This window comes from Micropterus salmoides, unplaced genomic scaffold, assembly GCF_014851395.1.
Source record: "Micropterus salmoides isolate LMB-PRFRI ecotype aquatic unplaced genomic scaffold, ASM1485139v1 Ms_hic_scaffold_2, whole genome shotgun sequence".
In the NCBI taxonomy this organism is placed as follows: Eukaryota; Metazoa; Chordata; class Actinopteri; order Centrarchiformes; family Centrarchidae; genus Micropterus; species Micropterus salmoides.
This window is the reverse complement of record NW_024041150.1, coordinates 44,181,714-44,205,710: the sequence shown is the minus strand read 5'-3', so window position 1 is coordinate 44,205,710 and position 23,997 is coordinate 44,181,714. Positions and strand designations below refer to the sequence as shown.

The 23,997-nt window shown below is 45.6% G+C and overlaps 3 protein-coding genes across 3 annotated transcripts; 2 read left to right on the top strand and 1 right to left on the bottom strand.

The window, feature by feature from the left end:
* Positions 1-2,394: 2,394 nt before the first annotated feature.
* Positions 2,395-4,493, top strand: LOC119911998 (E3 ubiquitin-protein ligase Topors-like; the record flags this gene model as incomplete). The annotated part of the gene is made up of 1 exon (XM_038730971.1): positions 2,395-4,493. A coding segment is annotated over one exon (1,746 nt), but the record flags the coding sequence as incomplete, so codon positions are not given.
* On the top strand, positions 4,214-6,399 carry LOC119911997 (splicing factor, arginine/serine-rich 19-like). Its single transcript, XM_038730970.1, has 4 exons — positions 4,214-4,390; positions 4,473-4,888; positions 5,279-5,413; positions 6,033-6,399. Exons 1-4 carry the CDS (start codon positions 4,214-4,216, stop codon positions 6,397-6,399), a joined length of 1,095 nt encoding a protein of 364 aa, XP_038586898.1.
* A 14,163-nt stretch (positions 6,400-20,562) lies between these two features.
* LOC119911996 (CXXC-type zinc finger protein 5-like) lies at positions 20,563-22,478 on the bottom strand. The gene is made up of 4 exons (XM_038730969.1): positions 22,473-22,478; positions 22,106-22,189; positions 21,127-22,008; positions 20,563-20,679 (listed from the first exon to the last, which is right to left on the bottom strand). Exons 1-4 carry the CDS (start codon positions 22,476-22,478, stop codon positions 20,563-20,565), a joined length of 1,089 nt encoding a protein of 362 aa, XP_038586897.1.
* Positions 22,479-23,997: the final 1,519 nt, after the last annotated feature.

The window sequence follows — 23,997 nt, the reverse complement described above, 5'->3', positions numbered from 1 at the left end:
GTAGTAAAAGTACTTAATGCAAACAACTGTCCACTGTTACTATTTTACTATTATACATTAGAGGTCTAAGCTGAAGTGGAGTTCATTTTGAACTATGTTGTATCGGGGAAAAACTCAAACTTTAAACAAATTTGACATCCAAAGAAGTCAGTTGTTCATACAAAGTGTTTGTGTTTCCTTGTGATTTAATATCATCTGTAAACAAATAACCAATACATCATGGTTCCTGCAGCCTTTGGTTAACAGTCCCTCTTAGGTGTGTGTGGGTCTAATACTACTACTTACTGTACATATCCACACTCCATTATATTTAGATTTTAGATTTAGATTTTTCATATTGTATATTTTGTGTATTTTCTATCTATTCCTTGATGTGGAGAGTGAATAATTGTGACAAAGGGATTTCCACTCAGGATCAATATAGTAGTTCTGATTCTAAACCTGAGGTGTATATAGTGCTGCCCAGCTCTTTAAAAAAATAAACAAATAAACTAAACAAATAAACAGTAAAAAAGAAATCAAATACTAAAGCAAATTCCTTCTTGATTAAAATGTTATTTATTTAAAATGTTAAAATCCTGTAGTGTTGTTGTTCTATAATTATCTAGAAATATATGGAATGAATGAAAGATGATAACAAAAATACTTGTTTTGACGCACTAAGTACAAACAATGAAAAACTAAAATTAGGAAATACTTCAGTCAAATCGTCCTTATCGACGATCTTTGGCGCAACAAAAAACCCGGATGTTCCCCATCATCCACCGCGGTACATATTTTTCCTTCCAGCTGTGTGTAGCGACGGTTCGGACGACAACACCCGACACTAATGTCCCCGTTTCTAACGGGACTTTCGGTCTAAGTGGATCCAAGCAGCGGAGCCCGGTGGACCGACAACCTCTCTGACGGCGGATGCCGCTCACGGGGCGGAATTCTGCCCGGAGGAGGAGAAAAACCACGGATGAGACGGCGACCCGGGGAGTCCGCTTCTGCTCAGGTACGGAAAGCTAACCGTGTTAGCATGCTAACAGAGTGACAGAAAGCCCTCCAGGTGTCATCGGCTGCTTTATCTGCCGCATCACAGCGAGCTGGGATTTAAGATGTTGGATCAAATACCGAGACTGAAGGCGAGCAGAGGAGACAACATTTGAGGCTGCTCGGCTCTCTGAATGCTAGCAGAGCTCAGTCTGTGTAACTCAGTGTTAGCATGCTAGTCTGCTAACAGCTAGTGGTGTCTGTGCTGTGGTGTCAGTCCCTGCGGGTTTTATAGTGAAGAGCCAAAGATGAAATTCAAAGTTGGAAACTAAGTATAAATCTGGAGAATGTGAATTAGCTTAGCCCTCTGTTAGCTTGTTTTGCTGCTCTAGCTTCAATGAAATGCGGTCAGGTGAACTACAAACCTGCCCGGTGGCCAGACGCGAGGCTTCAGTAGAGTTTATTATGGTATTTACAAAATAACTTGTAAACATTTTAAGGTTTGAAGGGCTCACTGCTGCTAAAGTGAAACCGTCAGGACAGATTCAGCTGCTTCTTTGTTGGGGAGAAACATGGTCGTGGTTTGTTTTAAATGTTTCTTTTAGATGAACGCACCACATGGTTGCACATTGATATGAATTTACTTTATTATGGAGCAGAAAGTGCTGCTGTCTGCTGACGGGTCACAAACACAAGTTACTTATTACTGGGTATTTAAAGTAACTAGTTGTTACTATAATACTTTCAGATTTGCATAGGAGCAGCAAAGAGTATGCTTTTTTTATAAAACAATGTTTCTTCACGCCACTGGCTGAAATAAGAAATAAAGCGAGTCACTCCCAACATTTTAACTAATGTTTTTGCACATTCATTCATAAGAGCAGCGTTCAGTGTTTTTACACAACGTAAACGCCACTCTCTCCCGACGAGTGCGTGCATCACTGGCCGTAGTGGCCGGAGTTTCTTTCTACAAGTTTCACGTTGCTGTGCTGCTTCAGCAGATGCTTCAATAAATTAGATGTAGAAATGTTCGCGGTTGAAAGCTTTTTGCTGGTCGCACAGAGTTTACAATGGAAGATAATGTTCTTTGCACCTTAGACTGTGACACAATGACAATACAGCTGTCTCCCTTATTCTCCATTCTTCCTTTAGCGTTTAGGCTAGCAGCCGACTTTGACAACATAAGGTCCGGTGTCTTAAACTGCTAATCCGTTACAGCTACTGGGGAAGGTAATAATGTTACAGTAACGCCTTACTGCTCAACACTGGTCACAAACATCAGCTGAAATCCGAAATGGTCTGTCCTGTTTCCTGTGTATGTTCAGGTGATGGCGCCCACACGGATGAAACTGCGTGCGCGTCGGCGTGATAATGCTGGAGGGGCTGCAGCAGGAGGCGATCAGCCGGAAGAAGAGAGAGAGGAGGCGACGAGAGAGCGGCGGCCGCAGCAGCCGGAGGAAGAACACCAACAACGCTTCGACCACAGCTGCTGCTGCCGCCTCCTCCTCGTCTCCTCCCTCCTCCTCCGCCCCCTCGGCACCAGCGAGGGCAGCGATAGCGGTGGCGGAGGAGGCGTCGCCTGACTCCAAGTGCCCGATATGTCTGGACCGCTTCAACAACCTGGCGTACCTGGACCGCTGCCTGCATCGCTTCTGCTTCCCCTGCATCCAGGAGTGGTCGCACAACAAGGCCGAGTGCCCGCTCTGCAAGCAGCCCTTCGCCTCCATCCTGCACTCAGTCCGCGCCGAGGACGACTTCAAGGAGTATACGCTGCGGCCGGCGCCAGCCAACAGCAGCGTCGCTGCCACGGTGGCGATGGTGGCGGCGATGGCTTCGGCCGCGAGGAGCGACCACCAGATGCGGCTGATGCTGAGGAGACACAGAGTGGCAGACGGCGGAGAGACGACCACGAGGAGGCGGAGGAGGGAGAGGGGAGGAGTTGGAGGTAGGAGGGTGGGGGAGAGGACGGGGGTGTGGGAGTGGTACCTGGATTCCCCTCCTCTTGCTTTTCCTCCTCTTCCTCACCATCCTGCCGTCTCTCCCGTCGTTGCAGAGGACAGCGAGGAGGGAGAAGACCTGGAGGAGCAGAGGAGGAGGGGTGGGCCTGATCTGGCGGAGCGTGGGGTCATATTTGAGGGACTGACTGGACTCGGGGGGGCGGCGGCCCCCGCGGCCCCCAACGACCGGGCGTCTCGGCGGCTGATAACTCGCCTGGTTGCGAGGCAGCGGCTGCAGCGAGAAGGTGGAACTGTGCGGCGGCTGAGGGAGAGAGAGACGGTGGCCTTCCGCCGGGCCCTCTACCGGAGCGGCATACGGGTCCGCAGCGTGGCCGGGGTTGATAACCAGGGGCAGCAGCGTGACATCACAGCGGAGAGCTTCCGCCGGAACCCCACCTACCTGAATAGACTCCGCCCCTGGCTGCGGCGGGAGCTCACCGTATTGTATGGTGCGCATGGCTCGCTAGTCGACATCGTCCAGCGCATCATCATGGCAAGGCTGGCCCGCCACGGCCTGGAGGACACACCCACCATAGAAGAAGAGCTGCGGCCGTTCCTGTTGGCCCGCACCGACCACTTCCTGCATGAACTGGTCAGCTTCGCCCGTTCTCCGCTTAGCCTTGAAGACTACGACCTGCAGGTGGTGTACGAGCCGCCAGCCGCCGCCCTGGAGCTGGACGGGATGAGCAGCTCCAGCGACAGCAGCTCCGTCATCGCCATTTCAGAGGGCGAGGAAGAGGAGAGGCCGGCGGGAGGAAGATCAGAGACTAGGCTGCAGGGGTGGGCGGCGGACACTCATGATGAAGTCATCCAAACAGAAAACTGCCTCAGCCTGTCAGCCTGGGATGACGAGACGCCAGGCCCCTCCTACTCCACCGCCAAGCCTTCCTGTTTGCTCGCCGCTCAGGAGGCAGCCAATGAGGAGAGAGGAGAGAAGAGGGGGGAGGAGGGGGAGGAGGAGTGTCTGATTGTCGGATACAAGAAGCCGATAGCAGAGCGGACTCCTGAACTGGTGCAACTCTCCTCTGACACCGAGGAAGAGGAGGGAAGAAGAAGAAGGAGGAGGAGCAGGAGAAGATGGCTGAAAAGCCTCCTCCCCTCCCCTCCACCACTCCTCCCCTGTCTTACCTACCCACAATCCCTCCCTCTACGTCAGGTGCCTACATAGATGAGCAGGGCAACAATGTGAATGAGAAAGATGGCGCGGCGGGCGGACACCGCTCGCGTGCTCACTCCTGGTCATGCAGCTCGGGGAGAAGCGGGAACTCGGTGTGCACGCTCAGCCCAGTGACGCCCAGAGAGAGCAAGCGGCAGCGGGAGAGAGAGAGCTGGAGGGACAGGAAGCAGTCTGGCAGCGAGGTGCGAGGGAGAAGAAGAGGAGGAGGAAGAAGAGGAAGAGGGGGCGGAGAGGAAGAGCGGCACCCTGTACAACCCAAATCGCTCCATTTATCCCGCCATGATGCGTCACCGCTCCCGCTCCTCCTCACCCTTTCACTCCAGCGTAGAGTCCGGCTCGCCGCTGCCGCCGCCCGGCCGACTCCAGCTGGGAGTACCACTGCTCTCAGGTTTCCCCTCTCACCTCCTCCGTCTCCTCCCCCTCACGCTCCTCCTCCTCTTCCTCCTCTCTCCTCTGTTCCTCCCCACAGGCGTCTTCACAGACGCCGCCAACTCCCTCGCTCTCCCCCAGCGATCGCAACAACGCTCACCACGGAGAAAAACCCGGCGGGAAGAGGAAGTACAAGAGCCGCCACCTGGACAGCGATGACAAAGACCCCACCTGGAGGCCCTGCAGCAGCCACCCCAGGGAGAGAGGAGGGAGCCGGGGGACAAGGAGAGGAGGAGGAGGAGGGAGAGGGAAGGAGGGCGAGAAGAGAGAGGCAGAGGAGGGACGCTCACAGGGAGGGCGGCGGGGACAGGTAAGAGCAGACACTTCATGTTCAGACAGTATTCCTCCATTTCTGTGCCTGAAATCTTAAAATTAAACAACAAATTTGATCAGTTACTCGTTTTATGAATCAAACTTCCTCTGGTTGATGCTTTTCTCCGTATGGTCAGTACAGCTGCCATTAAACCGGGATTTATGATGATTGATAAAATCATCATAAATCCAATTAGTCACTATGACCATGAAATAATTAATTGCTCATGAAGCTGTTTGGCTGGAAGTCATTATCACACGGTTGTTGTAAAATCCAGACGGCGGCTTGATGTACACGTAGTCTCACCGCACTGATCTGTGATGAACATGGCGTTGAAGCGCTGTAACTGAGGGGCGGAAATGTCCTTGTTTCTTATCTGTCCTCCAGCAGCAGCAAGAGGTGCCGAGAAGACCGGAGTCCCAGCGTGGAGATCATCTATGAGGGCACCTTCATCTCTAACGAGACGCAGTCCCCTGCCCGCAAACGCCGCAGGAAACGACACCGCAAGGCACAACAGAGCAGGTACGGCATGTCCACGGTCATATGGCTTTAAAAGATAAACATGATGGCAGGAATTGCCAATAAGCTGATTTATTTGTTCCCAGTGGGAAAATCATTAATATCTGCAGCTGACACTAGGTTAGGTTTTATAGGTCGGATTAAAACATTAAAAAAACTTCTATATCATGCAAAAATACCAATTCCAATGCGAAGATTTTACAATTTTATATCACTTTAAACTGAAAAAAATTTGAAAAACATCCTGAATGTGACAGTTTTAGATCTGGTAGCACATGATGAGCATTTTTTGATATTTTGGATGTTTTAGACAAGGTGCCTAATCGATTAATAAAAAAAACGTGACCCCGAAGCTGCGATCGAAGGAGCCTGATTCTACTGCCAATCTCACAGTCAAATCTAATTAATGATACAATCAGATTAAGAAGAGGTAACAAGCATTTTATTGACTCTGAATCAAATTCCGAAACCTGCTTATTTAGTCTTTTCATAAACACAAAAATAACCATCATCAAGACCTCTGTTGAAAAAAATAAGGCTACATAATTTTGTTCTGAACTTTGGAGAATTAAGCTTTCCCTGGTTGGTATTAAACTTTGTTAAACCACTGTCTCTCTCTCAGTTCTCCGGTCATCATTACCCTCGACAGCGACAGCAGCCGCGACGACGGGAACAACAAACACGGCGGCGGCAGCAGCAGCAGCAGCCCACTCAGCAGCCAGCAGACCGTCGATTTCTCAGACCTTCCTCCTCTCCCATTGGTGCATTCTTCCGGTGTGGGCGGAGCCTTGAATGCAGAAATTGGCGAGCTTCCTGTTGACATCCTGGACCGAGCATCTGACGGTCAGAGACCGAGCCGGCCGGCCGACTTGAGGCCACAGGCCCCATCGCCATTGACAACAGCGACAACAGTGAACATGATGTGGACGTGGAAAACATTGAAGAGAGCGGCTCACTGCTGCGATTGGATGGTGATAAAGGACCAATGAGAGAGGCTGATCCAAAGGCAACTACTGCTGTTAGTCGGAGGGAAGCGAGGACTGTGGGCTGTGGCTTTCAGCCAACAGGAGAGAGCGATGCTGCCCCCACGTCAACAGATCTGGTTCGCAAAAGAGCCTCTGAGGTCTTGACTTCCGACAGCTGTCTGCTAGCAACCATTCTTAATGACCTGAAGGAAATCGGCGCACCTAAATGTGACCCTTCTTTGAACCTTCAGCCCAGTTGCTCATCTGACAGCAGGAAAAAGCGTCTTATGGATCAGTGTGAGGTCAGTCGGGCTCGTTCAAACCAGGACGGCTGGTTGACTGAGACAACACATCCCAACCCGAGTTTGCCTGAGGAGCGAGAGTCTAACAACATCGGGGATAAAAATCAGGGCTTTGAGTTTGCACCATTTCGCACCTCCATCCCCCCGCTACCTCCTCTTGAGAGGCTAAAGGAGTGCAGGTTCAGAGAGGAGGGCAAGGACATCCCTCCACTCCTGAAACAGGCCATCCCTGTTGGATCGCACAACAGAAACGTGCCGCCACCATTAAAACACAAAGATGCTGGGAGTCCACATGTGTCTCCCATCTCTCCCATTGACCTGCACTCACCTCAAGCCTCTGTTGACCCTGACCCACTTGTTTTAAATTCTCATGCAGACCTCAATTTAAATGCCACCATCTCCCCCACTGACTCTTGTTTGGGTTCTGACTCTTGTTTGGGTTCTGATCTGCCCAAAGATAACGAGGCCATCCCTCCCATTTCATCGCTGAAGAGACATTTCACGAGTGCTTTGGCACTGAGAGAAGAGCTGGCCTCTAGTAGTGGCATTCCAGCTGTTGAAATGCATTCCTCCTGTCATTTAGCACCCACTGACTTCCATTCAGCTGCTCCTTCTAAAGGTGAAGCATTGACCACTGGCATCAATTCCATGAGTCAGAAACCTCCCATTGATTTCCATTCTTTATCTTGGTCTGAAAATAGTTCCACAAGTGCTGATTGCTTACCACATCGGGACTTCAATTCTATTCGTTCTTCAAAGTTACATTCTGGCCGTGATAGCTCAAAGGAAATATCTTCTGGTCCTACACTGCATCCTGTGAATTCTTCATCTCCCATTGATTTACATTCAGCCAAGACTGGCTGTTCCAGAGACAAGCCCACGAACACTGACTCTACATCTAGAGGTTGCAGGAATAAGACTCAAAGCCCAATTTTCTGGCGGGTAGCACCCATTGACCTCCATCCTTCCAGCAGTGCTTCTGCTGATGGCACACAGGCAGGTAGTGACGTTTTCTCAGGAGCTAACTGTAACGACACATCACCTCTTGTTTTTGCTTCATCCATTGATTCTAGGACTCAGAATCCCTCCTCACCCATTGACTTCCACTCTTCCGGTAAGAGAGAGAACCTGTCAGAAAGGCTTTCACCCTCTAGAGTTAGCGCAGTGCCAACAACAGCTCTCAGCGGCAGGTTGTCACCCATTGACATGCATCCTAGAAGTCCCAAATCTACCGTTGACATCCACTCTTCCAGTGCAGCTTCAGAAGGACTGACAAACAACAAGGCATTGCCATCAGTCAATAATGAGGAAAGACAGCCTCATGGTTACCTGCCACCCACTGATTTGCATCGTAAAAGTCCTGTGCCGCCCGCTAACGTACATTCTTCTACCTTTGTCAGCACTATGATTGACCAACACTTGAACCACACAGCCTTATCCTCCTCTACCTTCCAAACGTCACACAGAAAGGGCAATTCTCTGTGTGAACCTACAGTTGAATCCCACTCAAAACTTACCCACCACACTGACTCTGATTCAGAACCTGACAACCACTTTGATCCCACTTCCAACTCACTGTTCCACATTGACACCTATTCAAAACGCAATCTCTCTGTTGACACTCGACGTGAATCTCAGCCCGTTGACTCTCATTCGAAAAACTCGTTGCTGGGAGCTGAAAGTCTCTCAGACAATCACATTACGCCTTGCACCCAGTCTAATGAGAACCAGTGGAACTCAAACTCCCCCATAGACGCCCATTCAGACTCTCAGTCGCCCATAGACGAACGGTCAGCCAGCAGCGTCTGGAATACACACACACATGCCTGAAATGAAAGAGATTTTGAAGACTTCATTAAGACAATGACTGCTGTTTTTTTTTTTTTACCTGTTACTATTTTTTTTAAATTGTGTATTAGACAAATTGTGTTGATTTAAAATGTAACCTCTTTCTGCCCTTTTCATCCCTGTGTCCAAGTTCTAATGCTGTTTGAAGCTGTGTCTATATGTAAGGAATATAATTGAAATAATCATTTTCAAATGTGACTTTTGGTAGTTTTTTTTGTTTGTTTGTTTTTCCTGGAGCTGGGGTAATGAGAACATTTGGACGAATCAATATATTGGGTCACAAGTACTGGCATATAATTTATATTTTAGAATTTTATATTATAATTTTAATTGGCACATCATCTGTCATTTCTGATGGAACAGAGTGGAACAATAAAGCAAAGCATTAAGTTGATAAAATTAGGTTTGAAACAGTGATTTGATTGTTTAAATGTGATTTTCAAGTAGGGAATTTTACTTAGGGGATGATAAATGAAATGCAAAATGATTTTGTTAGTTTCATGGTCATAATGATAAATATTAATTAACTGATGAGTGGTCCCAGCCTAAGTTGATGAAAAGTGTTAAAGTCCACCTGCTCCAGCTGGCAGAAACATTAAAGGACTGTTCCAGAGCGATACCTTCCTCTATTTTTTAACAGCTTTCTCAGATAACTCTCAGCCAATCAAATGTACTCTACAAATGTAGCTTTAGTCAGAAATAAAAATGCAAATTAAAGTAAAAGCGATAAAAAATATTCTAATTTGAGCTAAACCTTTGTTCTGAAAATACAACAAGGATATGGGAGAAATGTCAATGTCACCACTATCTGATGATCACTGCAAAATATGCTTCAAAATTCAGATTCAACTATAGTTTCGTCCCTGTCTGGTTGACATGTAAGTAGAGCTGGAGAGATTATGGAAATATGTCGATTTGCAAATAAACATCGGAATGAAGTTCAAGGTTAAAGCAGGGTTTCCCTGTGAGAGCAAGCTGCTGCTAAAAAGACCTTCACTACGAGTATGATCATCTAAAGAGTATTTTAGACGGTCCGCACAATGTGGTGCTCTGTGAGCTCTCTTCATTGGAAAGGGCTTATGACACTTCAACCTGAAACGCTTTAAGACCGCACCTCATATCCTGTTGCTTTTATGTCCCCACACAAACACGATATAGTAGGATGATCAACACAACAAATGTCTCCCTGTTAGTAGTAGCCACTTACCGCCCCCATTTTAGATGTAATTTCTGCCCCGCTTCTGTCACATACTGCACGCATAGTAACGTAACGTTACACCAGTTTACTTCAACAACCACGTATGAGTGAGAAAATGTCTTTAACGTTACAGACTGTGGTTATATCACTGCATATCACTCCACTGAGGAAATAAATCTAAAACTAAACATTAAGCCAGACTTTCTAATAAGACACCCGATATAAACCTGTTTTTAACTTGGCCTTTTTCATGCCTAGTAACTAATTCACTAATGCTTTATAAGCATTATTTGTTTTATTAGCTGGTGTAATTCCTCTCCAGCAAGACACTTGATTTAGATTTCTAGATAGTTCTTTAGTTCATTAATAGATTAATTGCTTGTGTTATTTTTGAAGGAAAAATGTTTAAAACATTATTAGTTCCAGCTCCTCAGATGAGAATATTTCCTGGTTTTCTTTGTCCTCTGTGTCAGTGAAATGAATAACCGTTTTGGACAAAACATTTGCAGACACCACTTTGGATATTTCTTACTAATTTTTGGCATTTTATAGAACAAATGTTCGATTTCAAAATGAAGCATTGATTGCTGCCCCGATGCATTTATTAAGAATTTATTAACATTCATAACTCATTAGAAAGTGAGAAACCCTCAAGCCTTTATGAATCTATTACCAACACTTATAACTGCATTATTACCCGACAGAAATGATTAACATTAGCCAGATGTAAGCCTACTCACAAGCTGCTAACCTGATCTATAAACCATTAGTAAGTAATTTATTAGCCACTAATAAAGCATCAACTCAAATGTGAACGTTTGCAGCTGCTCAAATAAAATATCTTAAATTTAGCATGTATAAAATTAGAGTGCCTTCACATTTAGAGATCAGCTACTGTCTTATTTAGCTGTAAAAACAACATTTATAAAACTCAACAGCAACGTTGTCTGTTCATTAACAAGGTCACAGTAGCTGTGGATAATCAGCAGTTCCCCTTTGGAAACGTTTCAGTAATAATGCACAGAGGAGCTGATTTACTGCAACATTCAGGATGGCAGAATTTGAAAAGGTTTGATGTTTCTCACCACCAGGTGGAGTCATCACATGTTTTTTTTCCCACTCTTCCCCTCCTCCTCTTCCTTCCCTGTTTCCCTTCTTCTCTCTTTTCTTCCACCTCCATGTCCTTCACATTCTCCTCCTTCTTCCACCTCCCTGCTTCCTATGCCTCCTTGTCTCCTCTCGCCCTCAGAAGTAGAAAACTAAGAGGGATAATGAGCCTCGGGGGAGAGCCAGAGAGGAGACAGAGCCTCTCCCACACTAATTAAGACTATCAGGGTCCGATTAAATGGCTGTTAAACACACACTCACATGTACTGTGGTGGATCAGTGCCAAGTCTTGACTCTGGCCAAAGAAAGTAAGAAGGATGAGGAAGAAGGTTGGAAACTGTGAAAAGTACATAAATAATGACAAATGAGACAAAAGGCAACACTTTAAAAAAACAGACCTGAAACACCAGCAGCGCCCATCTATTCAATGCAAAATGACCCTGACCTCTGTTATGGTGTCTCAGAAACATTTATCCTGTATTCATCAGGCTGAGGAACGTCAAACATTAATATACAGAAGGCTCCATAAAAAGAAAACTGCATTTTCACGCCCCCACAGTGAAAGCACAAAGCTCGCAGTGAAACGGACTTGATCGACCATTGTAGACATAGTTAAAGATAAAACCTGCCATGTTTCTGCATTAAAATGTCTAAAAATGACCAGACCGGTCTTGAGTTGTGTGACGTTATCCCAATTGTTTCCAACAATTTTCAAACCCAGAGAAATCTGTAGTTTTAATCAAGGGGTGTGTTTCATTTGGTTGCCTGTTAATGGCGTCATATTCCCTTTGCAAGTGTGTTTGGTTTTTATCCACTATTAAACTAAACTGTAGGTTTTTAGCTACATATTTTAACCACATGAAGGATTTTAGTCATTGGACATGTGGAAATCGTAAGTTATCTGAGAAACAAGCTAAGCAAACGTTAGCTGTGGCTCGACTCATAGCGTCCTGTTTCCGCCAAACAGCGAGGGGAAGGCAATGGTGGGGAAGACAACCGCTCCCATGATCCCACGATACTTCACGACGTCATTAAACTATGTCTTTTGTTTTTGTTTTTTTGTGATAGACCCTTAGCGGCACAAAATTTTACAACGTGATGCACAATAATTTTCGGTTAATTTGTCTTTAAGTACACCAGAGAGGTAAATTACAGTTTTTACCAATGGAGTCAGGTGGCTCTGACGACAGCCTCCAGGAGGTCGAAATTTACTTTTGGAGTGTTCATTTCCATTATGGTTAGAGTTTCCAGCTGGCCAGTTTAACGTTACTTTCTAATGTGATTTTGTAGCGAAGTGATACGGATCTGCAAAAAAGAAATTCAACATCATGGCTGTTGGACACACTCATTGTAACACTATGAATCAATCGGATTGCTTGATTTGAGCTACCTGTTTTATATATTTATATATATATTTATATATATATATATATATATATATATATATATATATATATATATATATATATACACACACACACATATGTATATATATATGTTTGGAAGTCGACACATTTCATATTTTTCATGTTCATGTGACCTGTCTAAAAGACTCTCAGTGTTACAAGTAGTGCCTAATTAGAAATAATTAATTCAAAATGTACCAATTCTTTATTTTCCTAATAATTAGTAACATAATTAGTACCAAATCACATTTCGGACAAAATTATTGGTAAATGATTGAGATAAAGGATCCTATCCTGTTATCTGTGTGTTGTTTGTTTAGATGCAGAGCTGATCTAATGAAACCTGCTTTATTTGCGGGTTTTCTGACACATTTTGATAAACATCAAGTATTTATGTCACAGCTGTTTATGTCAAGATTAAAGGGTTGACGTCCCCCCTCCCTCACAGGCCACGCCCACATTCTAGAACACTGGTGGTGGGCCATTGTTAGCGCTGTTGCCAGGCAACACGGCGCACCGTCGTCAGGGACAACCAGCCTCTCTGTCTTTCTCTTTGATGACAAGCACACACACATACATACAGACACACACACATACATACAGACACACACACACACAGACACACACACATACATACAGACACACACACATACATACAGACACACACACACACAGACACACACACATACACACATACACAGACACACATACACAGACACACATACACAGACACACATACACACAGACACACACGCATACAGACACACATACACAGACACACATACACACAGACACACATACATACAGACACACATACACAGACACACATACATACAGACACACATACACAGACACACATACATACAGACACACATACATGCAGACACACACACAGACACACATACATACAGACACACATACATGCAGACACACATACATGCAGACACACACACACAGACACACATACATACAGACACACATACATGCAGACACACATACACAGACACACATACATACAGACACACATACATGCAGACACACACACACAGACACACATACATACAGACACACATACATGCAGACACACATACATGCAGACACACACACACAGACACACATACATACAGACACACATACATGCAGACACACACACAGACACACATACATACAGACACATACATGCAGACACACACACACAGACACACATACATACAGACACACACACACCCAGACACACATACACAGACACACATACATGCAGACACACACACACAGACACACATACATACAGACACACACACACAGACACACATACATGCAGACACACACACACACAGACATACAGACACACATACATACAGACACACACACAGACACACATACATACAGATACACACACACACAGACACACACACACACAGACATACAGACACACATACATACAGACACACACACAGACACACATACATACAGACACACACACACAGACACACATACATGCAGACACACACACACACAGACATACAGACACACATACATACAGACACACACACAGACACACATACAGACAGACACACATACATACAGACACACACACACAGACACACACACACACACACAGACACACACACACACAAACACACATAAAGACACACACACACACATAAAGACACACACACACAAACACACAAAGACACACACACATAAAGACACACACACAAACACACATAAAGACACACACACATAAACACATAAAGACACACACACAACACACACATAAAGACACACACACACACACACACATAAAGACACACACACACAAACACACATAAAGACACACACACACACAAACACACACATAAAGACACACACACACACACAAACACACACATAAAGACACACACACAAACACACACAAACACACACACACAAACACACATAAAGACACACACACACACAAACACACATAAAGACACACACACACACAAACACACACATAAACACAAACACACACACACAGACACACACACACAAACACACAGACACAAACACACAGACACATACAGACACAAACACTCATACAGACACACACATACAAACACACATACACAGATACACACACATAAAGACACACACACACAGACACATAGACACACACATAGACACACACACACATAGACGCACACACACAGACACACACACACAAACACACACATAGACGCACACACACAGACACACACATAGACACACACACACATAGACGCACACACACAGACACACACACACAAACACACACATAGACGCACACACACAAACACACACATAGACGCACACACACAAACACAAACACACACACACAAACACACACACAAACACGCACACACAGACACACACACAAACACAGACACACAAACACACAGACACACAAACACACACACACACAAACACGCACACACAAACACAGACACACAGACACACACACACAAACACACACACACAAACACACAGACACACAAACACACACAAACACACACAAACACACACACACACAAACACACAGACACATACAGCTTCCATCTTGTGGCAGAACATTTTCACACAAACACACAAAAACATATTGTTCATTTGTTCGCCTGCCCTCACTCTCTCTCTCTGTCACACACACACACACAGAGTACGGTATGATGCAATCACCTGACATCCATATTCCTCCTGTGTGTGGATCACGCACTGGCAGATAATCTTTGAAATGCTTTATTATAATTCAGCACATGAGGAGGTCACAGAGACAGAATACATGAGGAGGAGGAGGAGGACAGACACACAAAACAAACGTCCCCTCCCTCCCTCCCTCCCTCTCCCCTCTTTAGCCTCACCCCAACCCACCCTGGGAAAAAAGGAGACGTTTGGTTTTAGTTCCCACGAAGAGGCAGGGGAACGTTTTCCTCATGATGCTCGAAAATAAAATTAAAGAAATTAAAATTTAACGTCTTTCCAACACGTCTGTGAGCAGAGACAAAAGTCTGCGGATCAAAAAATGAAGTGGGAGTCATTCTGTGGATAAAATGAACATCTGTGCCAGAATTAATGGCATTGGTGAGATTCTGTACAACATCTATTTCCGTTTTTCCTGTCTGTTCATTCTAGGAGAGGGATTCCTCCTCTGCTGCTCCTCTTGGGCTTTCTAACATTTTTGGGGGGCGGAGTTTTTTTTATCTGCGTCAAGTGATTTGTGATATTGGACTGTATAAATAAAACTGACTTGACTACCACATTTTGTGGGCAAATGTTACCGATAACTTTGACGTGCTGGTGTCCAGAAGGATAAATCGTCAAATTTCATGGACGTCTGTCCAGTATTTGTTGAGATATTTCAGAAAAGTTACAATTTGATTTGCTAAAATTTTGAGATGCTGCTCCAAACGGTCATGAACTATATTTGAAAACTAATCAGTAACGTCTAACTTTCCAGAAACTACGTCCTGGTTACTCTGCATGACCACAGACGCAACAGTTTTCTGTGGGACTATTTCTTCCTGAGGTCTGTGGATAGAGAAACAAACTGCATTGCTTCGCCTTGTGGTAGTGAAATGTAAACTTACTTAGTGCAAACTCTAAAATAAATTGTCTTCTCCAAACTAAACATCACCTAATGAAGCTAATGGAAATCTGAAGAAAAAAGTCTGAATAGCAAGATCTTTTGAAACCCACCACTAGTCATTTGATCGGCTGTCAGTTTGACAACAACGCCTCTCTGGTCAGCCCACTGTTACAGCTGTGATGATAATAAACTAATTACTGAATGTCATTTTAAAGCAATCTTGATTCTGCTGATGGAGGTCTGCAGCATAAATGTCATGTTTTCAAAGAAGAGACTTTTGATGTTGTGTTGTCAAACCCAGCATTCGTCACTGCTACGGCATAGAGTGACCAGCATTCGTCACTTCATAGCATAACTAGCACTGACACGGTTTTGTGAGGGAGGGTGTTTTTCCGACTTAACATGCGTTTAAATAGTATCACAGAACATATTGGTGTGTTGTCACAAAAGTAGACCCACAGACGTGTTGGAAATGACGTGTTTGTCGTGTGGAATGTTCTGATCTCTTTCAGTTCAGTTTGGTTCCCGGGGTTCAGCTCAGAACGTGTGAGCTTTCCAGAAGATCCAAAGGTTCCCTGTGAGTCTCCACGCTGCCTTTAAACTGCAGGGGGATTCTCCTGCTCGGTTTCCTGTTGGTAACCACGTGGTACAATCTGCATTGATACAAGAACAGAGAAACTGGTTCTGAACTCTCTTTGAGGTCCTACTGAGGGTTTGACCAATACAGACTTTAGAAATCTGAATGTTTGGGACTAGATATGCCAATTTAGAGCAAATATTCAATGTGAAAATGTGTTTTTTTTTTAATAAAACACCATTCTTTGTACAGACAAAAATTACACACCTTCCACTGCCACCTTTTACGCAAATACAAAATACAACAAAGTTAGTTTTGCCAGTCTGCTTTAGATCATATAAAACAAACTGGAAGTATGACGGCGCCCTGAGAACTTTCCATTGAAATCCAGACGAAAAAAACAAAATTCAGACATTTAACGGCTCCTTCAGGCAAAGGAGTAAATTAGTAAGCGTAGTAGTGGAGTATCCCATTAGAGGCCGATCGGCTCTGGACCATCTAGAGAGTTGAGAAGCAGATCATGTCGTACCAACATGAACAGCCCAGTAAAAATCAATCAAGGTGCCTTTTAAGTTCTTGAGGAGGAGGTAGACAGAAGAGACAGATAACAGTGATGTGGTAATTGTAGTCCTACTGTGGTGAAGTTGTAGTCCTTCGTTATGAGGTCAGTTTGTACTCCCTCTGTAGAAAAGTTTTTCCTGTGAGGTTAACTTGTCATCCGGTTTTGGTCAAACTGTAATTGTTTCTGTGGTCCACTTGAGGTCCGAATCTTCCTGGTTTGGCTACGATGGGGTTTGTGGTTTGCTAGGACGAGGAGGAAAGGAGGGGACAGTTTGATCACAGATAGTGAAGGTTGTCGCAGTGGATACATGCTCAGGTGTCATGTTTACATCATATTGGATAGATGGTAGAGGTGGAAAGATTCTTATGTTTCCGACTTGTAAGCATTCACATCGTCGGGCAACTCAAGACCGATGTGTACTTAGAGAGCTGGTCTTTGGAGGGTTAATACTACTGTGCACTGACAATGTAACACTATATCCATTAAATATGGGTTTAATCACCTTGAATGTTCGTTTTGGTTTCCAGGCACTAATCTAAACTTTCCAAAAAACCTGCTTCCCAGTCGTAATTCCGACTTGGGTGTTGATGTGAACGCTATTTAAACATGAAATACTAGGGATGTCCCCATCAAGTTTTTTGGCCATCCAATATTTATCTAAATGTTGATTAAATAAGCATCTGACAATATGAAATAACAGCTCTTGTCTCCACACCTTATAATTCACAAACAAGAATGGTGTCCACAGACAGGTTTAATGTCATCCTGTTCTCAAGTTACACACCTAATTAACGTTAAGTAGTGACGGCTGGTGTGACCTCCCTCGACCAGCCGCGGCTAAAAGCTGCAGGCTGAATGTTTTGTACATTTTTTTTGCTAATGAGTTAGAGTTGGAATTAGTAAATTAGTATTTTTCCATTATGAAGTGTCAGAGCAAAGTACTGGTGCGCGTGTAAATTTTCACATTCACTCGCTCTAGTTCTCACTTGCATACGGGTGAAATGCGCACACACCTAGAGCCCGGCTGTTGTAGCAGCACTGCAACACCAGCAAGCTGAGGTGGACAAAACACAGTAGAGCATAGAAAGGACCGGATTTTGATCTGTGTTATTTTAGCCAATACCGATATACTAAAACATTCCCAGATGAGACACGATACTCATTCTTAGGATCAGCTTGGGATATCTCTAGTAATTACGGTATCCTATATGATTTGAACAGGGCACTAAGGGCTTCTGGTAAGGTGCTGAATGATCAGTAAAAAAACAATCACAACAGAAACCCACTACCGGACCATGGTTGTGTTCAGTGCTTCCCAAACATAGTAAAACTGAATGTTGTGTTGCAAAGCTTTGGCGCTGTATCCAGTCCTGTTGTTGAGCCTTTATCTTTGACTTGCAGCAAAATTGGATAGAACTAGATAACTTGAAATGGCATCAATACAACTGTCCGGTGATCCTGCCACCTTAAACGTGCCCAAATGACTGGACTGAATCTTTAGTGGGATCAGTTGGTTATCCATGCTGTCGATACTCCACCTTTGCCAATACAGATCAGTCACACAACTGATTGAGTTTCTTTCCCAAAATCTGACATCTGCTGGTGACAAGCAGGTAAAGAACTGCCCCCCTACTATTGGGGGACTGATCTTTTGTACCAGGTGAAGTGACTAGCAGTTTATACCAGCAAAGACAGGCTAATAGTAGAGGAACAGTTCAGCACTCTGATATTCACCAGTAGACGTCAGATAGTCAAGCTAGCAGAGGAGCAAAGCTGAACATTTCCGGTCCTTAGATTATTTTAGATTACAGCAACGAAATCTAAAGCTAATTGGTTAACTGTTGGTAAACAAATGGTTGCTGCCATTTTTCTAATGCTATTTTTCATCATTTGGCTATGAAGCTACTAAATCCAGCCCATTTTAAATCCCTGCTCAATTCTGATTGGTCAGTCGATAATCGTAACTTTCTAACTGTAGCCTGCTGTGATGCTAACATGTACAAAGACAGACTGGTTGCACTTCTAGCCAAGTAGCTATAGACCGCTATATAGCATTCACACAACCTTTGTGCATCTATTTAAGAGCTGAGTTTTAAATTTACCTGCAAACAGGTTCTGGGACACATGCAGTTGTTGATCGTCACACCAGTTCCTGTTGCCTGTGACCAAACTGCCCCTCATCCTCCTCCTAGCTAGTTCCCTGTTCCAGTTGAGGTGGTATTTGTAGTCTTAAAATGTCATCCACACAGTATGAAATTGTAATCCTCTTGCAAATCGTCTGGTTCAATTCCAAAGGTTTTGGTCCTTTTTTTAAACTTATCCAAGGCTGATTTGTAGTCTGTATGTGACAGCGACTTCCTGTTCGGCCTTTAGCTGCAACTCTGTTGGCGAAGGGAAGGCTAGAAGAACCATCGAAATGCCTCGCCGGTCGGGACGGAGGGTGGCCGCTAAGAATAAGAGACAAAAAGAGAAAGAAAAGTGTCAGAAAGATGTAGAGATATTAGGGTTGATCACGGTCAGCACCCTCCAAGACAGATGAAGGAAGACAAGTAAATGTGGTTGGATCCCCATTACCTACAGTACCTGGAAAAACAAGTACCGTCATGTTTTCAGAACTTTGGTATCAACTTGGAGGAACCGAAGTATTGGTTCTCGTGACATCACTAACTTAAAGAACCAAAGTTAAAAGTAGTCATTATGCAGAGCAGGTGGTCCACTAATCTGACGGTCGGTGGTTCGACCCCCAGCTCCTCCAGTCTGCATGTTTAAATGCCCTCTGGGTAAAATACTCCCATTGTGAGTGTGTGAATGTATTAGTTTCAACTGGTGAGCAGTCGGTACCTTGCATGGCAGCCGCCATGTGAGAATGGATAAGTGCTGACTTGTTGTGTAAAGCGCTTTGAGTGGACAGAAGACGAGAAAGCCGTTTACAGTCTGTGGTCAGTTTCTAGCAGTCAGTCTGTCAGAAGAGACACCCGGGGGGCTCCGCTGTTCATTACAGAAAGTAAACTTTCTGATTGGCTGAGAGTCTGCCATGTCGACTTCAAAGTTAACGAAAGAGGGATGAGGCAAGAGTGTGAAACCACATGGTGACACGCACTCACACACACACTCACACACACACAGACACACAGACACACACAGTGCTGTCACTTGCCGCTAGCCTCCACAGGTCCAATTAGTGTGTAATTGAGGAAGATTACGGCTGCTAATTCACTGCCTTAGTAACACACACACACACATGTGCGCACACACACACACACACACACAACATGTTTCAGTGTGTGTGCTCATACCACATGCGTGTGTTGATGCTGAGGGAATAATTAGCGATAGTTTGTGGGGATTCCCACAGGGACAGTGTGTGTGAGTGAGAGAGATATAGAGTCATCAGTGAGGTCGAATACTGGTGTCAATTAATTATTGATCGCCACTAATTCTTATAGCACTCCCACACACACACACACACACACACTAGTAGATAACAAATATTCTCCTTTCCCTCTCTCTCCCCGGCTCACTTTATCACCATGAATCAGTGGAGAGTTGGTGTGTGTGTGTGTGTGTGTTGGCAGCCTGCCAGACCTCAGCAGGGACCGAGCTCTCGCTTTTCACCACCCACCATCTGCACAGCATTCACACACACACACTCAGCAGGGTGAGCGATGCCTTCCAGCTCATGCCTCGCTGGCAGTGATCTGGGCTAAGTGAGCCAGGACACACACGCAAACACACACACTCACGCAAACACACACACTCACGCAAACACACACACTCACGCCAACACACACACTCACGCAAACACACACACACACACACTCTCACGCAAACACACACCTTCACACACACAAACACGCACACACACACACACTCTCACGCAAACACACACCTTCACACACACATGCAAACACACACACACACTCTCACGCAAACACACACCCTCACACACACATGCAAACACACACACACACACTCTCACACAAACACACACCTTCACACACACACATGCAAACACACACACACACACACACGTGCATGCACAATCTTGTTACGTGTTTAAAGAAAAGATTAAACACAAAAAAGTTGTATATTAACTCCACAGTGTGTGTTCTCTCTGTGTGCGTGTGTGTGTGTGTGTGTGCGTCCTCACCTCCAGCGCCCCCCCTCCTCCCCCCGGTTTCTTCTTCAGCTCTTCGCACTTCCTGAACTTGCAGATCTGGTGACCCGTCTTTCTGTTGCGGCAGGACGAGCAGACGCCGCAGTTGATCAGCCGCCTGCAGGGCCCGCACACGCCGCACCGCTTCCTCTTTCTCTTGGCCACCGTCCCCGACGACGACGATGACGACAAGGCCACGCCCCCCGCCGTCACACCTGATGACGAGGGCGAGGAGGAGGAGGGGCAGGGGGAGGAGTTAGCGTGCTGCTGGCAGTCTGTTAGCGCCCGCTGGCCACCTGTCATCTGGAAGGCGCTGCTGGCATCTGAGATCCCGCCCCCTGCCGACCCCATCGCCATGACAATGACCCCGGGGGGTAATCCCAGCCCCCCCAGGAAGCTACTACCCATAACCCCTCCCCCATTGCAGTTTCCGCCCTCTGATAGGCCCATCATGTCCGGGTGGGCGTGCCCCTGTTTGTTCATGACGCCGCAGTCTGCCCCTCCGCCATAACCCGGGAGGAAGTTCCCATTGCTGGGCGCCATGGGGTGATGGTGTGCCGTTCCCTGTGTGACAGGAAGTGAGGAGGCAGTGTGTCCGTGTTTTTCAGCTCCTCCCCCCTCACTGCTCCCCCCACCTCCACCTCCACCTCCTGCCCCTGCCGACCCCCCGCCCTGGTGCATGCTGGTACTGTGGGGGTGTGAAGAGGTCATGTGCCCTGGCGTTGCCGAGGGTGATGGTGGTGGTGGTGGTGGTGCGTCGGGGCGGTTGCCATGGGTTTGGGTCGGCCCCAGAACATGGCCGCTGGGTGGTTCATATTCACGTTCATGTTCATGTTGTCGTGGCAGCCCCAGGGCCCTGTCGCCATGGCGCCCAGCCTGGCAGCGGTGGGGGGGAATATGGGGTGGCGGCCGCCAAACGGGCCGCCAGTTTGGCAGACTGAGGAAAGTTTGTGACGTTCATGTTCATGTTTACATTGGTCTTGTAGAAGCTGGCGATAGATGAACGGTAACGGTCCATCTCTGTGGAGTAGTCCAGCATCGGCGCCAGACTCGACACCTGCAACAAAGACCATTGTCATTATCCACTGTGATCAATAAAAACATGTAGGATGTTTAGTCACAGCTGCTTTACGTCCCGGTTAAGAGGCTCCCTTGGGGTTTGTAGTGTTCGGAGGTGGCGGGCGCTGATGGTGTAGAGGATGTTGCTTATTTGCTTGTTAATAGCGCTTCAGACATCAGAGTGGAAATGCTTACCTGTGAAACCCTGCTGTGCGGCGATACTGGGAACTGAGATCCTGAGAATTTTTGTCAAACAGAAAAATACTTTTTAGCCTTGCTACCGGCATGGCGCAAGGGACGGCAATGTCCATCTGTTGGTTGGCCGGTCAGTTGGTTTACCCGCGTTTTTTGTCTACCTCTGCGCTGTCAACTAATCAAAAGGTAAAAAATGCAGTGGATCAGGTGCCTCTGTAAGTTGGCAGTTTGATTTTCCACTTCCAGAATTGTGGTGAGAAATCCTGCGACTCCCTGGAATCCTACCTGCGACTGCCAGCGTGACGTCGTTAACCTATCGTGGACTTCTAGAGATGCCCCTCCCTCTAGCTCATGACTGTTGAATAACAGCAAGTGAACAGACTTTTGTTCTCTAAGGCTACATATCAGAATTAAATGTTGTGTAAACAGGTCAACGAAGAAAGCACTACTATACTACTACTAAATTTTACTGCACTGTAACTTTAACTGTCCTGTTTTCTTTTTCTTTGTTTTTAGATTTTCAGTGAACACTATTTAAAAAGCTCAGAGTTCTCTTTTGATCGTCCCATCTCACACGACTGATCTTCAGTTAACAGGGCCGAGTAGAAAAACAAGGTTAGAGTCCTTGATTTCTCCGCTGTTAACTTGTTGACAGGGCCCGCTGTCAACCGCTTTTACCAAAGTTTGTAGCGTGGACAATCTGGATTTACAGGGACGACTGTATCTAAGGAAGGGTTAGTCCCTAAGTGTTAAAAGGTTAGAGTCCCCTTAAGTCCCCATAAACCTAGTTCACACTACACGATTTGTAGCCCAATTTGTTGTGACCGTCACGCTGTGATCAGCAGTTGATCGGCGGTCTCCAGTCGTTATGTGTGAACTACACAACGACACATCAAAACGGCTCCCCAACACATTTCTGACACATCGCCGATGTCTGCCAGATATCTAGCATGCCAAATATCTGGAGGAGTCGGTCGGCTCGACATCCACATCTAGCCAATGTTTTCACTACAAAACACTTTTGAGTCCCCTCCAGCTCTCTCTGTAGCTCAGACAATCCCTGCTACCTGTGTGTGCCGATCCATTCTTTCATCCATATTCTGTGTCTTTATAATTGCTGTCTTTATAATAACAAACAGCTGTTTTGTCTGTAGGTTTGCGCCATTTCCCGTTACACATACTGTCACAAGACGGCAAGTTGTGTAGTGTGAACGGCACGCTGAAAGTCGTGTGGTCTGCATGAACCTTTAGGGTTAAAAAAAGGATAGGGTGGGAGATGGGGAATCAAAGGAGATAAATAAGCAAAGGTGAGAGACCTGCCTGTTTGTATTTTCTATTGAACTCTTTTAAAACATTTTCCCCGTCCTTTGAATTACCTTGTTGTTGAAATGTGCTAAATAAACTTGCCTTGCCTTACTAAAGATGAACGAAGAATAGCAAGGGTGAGGAACCACACCAGAGATCCTTTTGCACGAACCGATGAGAAGGTGGAATTTACTGAAAGTAACACGAGTACAAAAGTCATGTGATAGGAGCCGAATCAGGGAAGGATCCACCATGACTGATCCAGACCCAATGTGAGTGTCTGCAGCATCATTTTCAAAGTCCTCT

Excerpts from the sequence above, each read along its gene's own strand:
- LOC119911997 (XM_038730970.1), top strand. The coding sequence starts at position 4,214 with ATGCAGCTCGGGGAGAAGCGGGAACTCGGTGTGCACGCTCAGCCCAGT. Across the intron at positions 4,889-5,278 it reads AGGGAGGGCGGCGGGGACAG|CAGCAGCAAGAGGTGCCGAG; the intron begins GTAAGAGCAGAC and ends TCTGTCCTCCAG. Across the intron at positions 5,414-6,032 it reads CGCAAGGCACAACAGAGCAG|TTCTCCGGTCATCATTACCC; the intron begins GTACGGCATGTC and ends TCTCTCTCTCAG.
- LOC119911996 (XM_038730969.1), bottom strand. Across the intron at positions 22,009-22,105 it reads CCAGCTTCTACAAGACCAAT|GCTGGGCGCCATGGCGACAG; the intron begins GTAAACATGAAC and ends CACCGCTGCCAG. Across the intron at positions 20,680-21,126 it reads GAGGAGGGGGGGCGCTGGAG|CCCAGATCACTGCCAGCGAG; the intron begins GTGAGGACGCAC and ends TGGCTCACTTAG.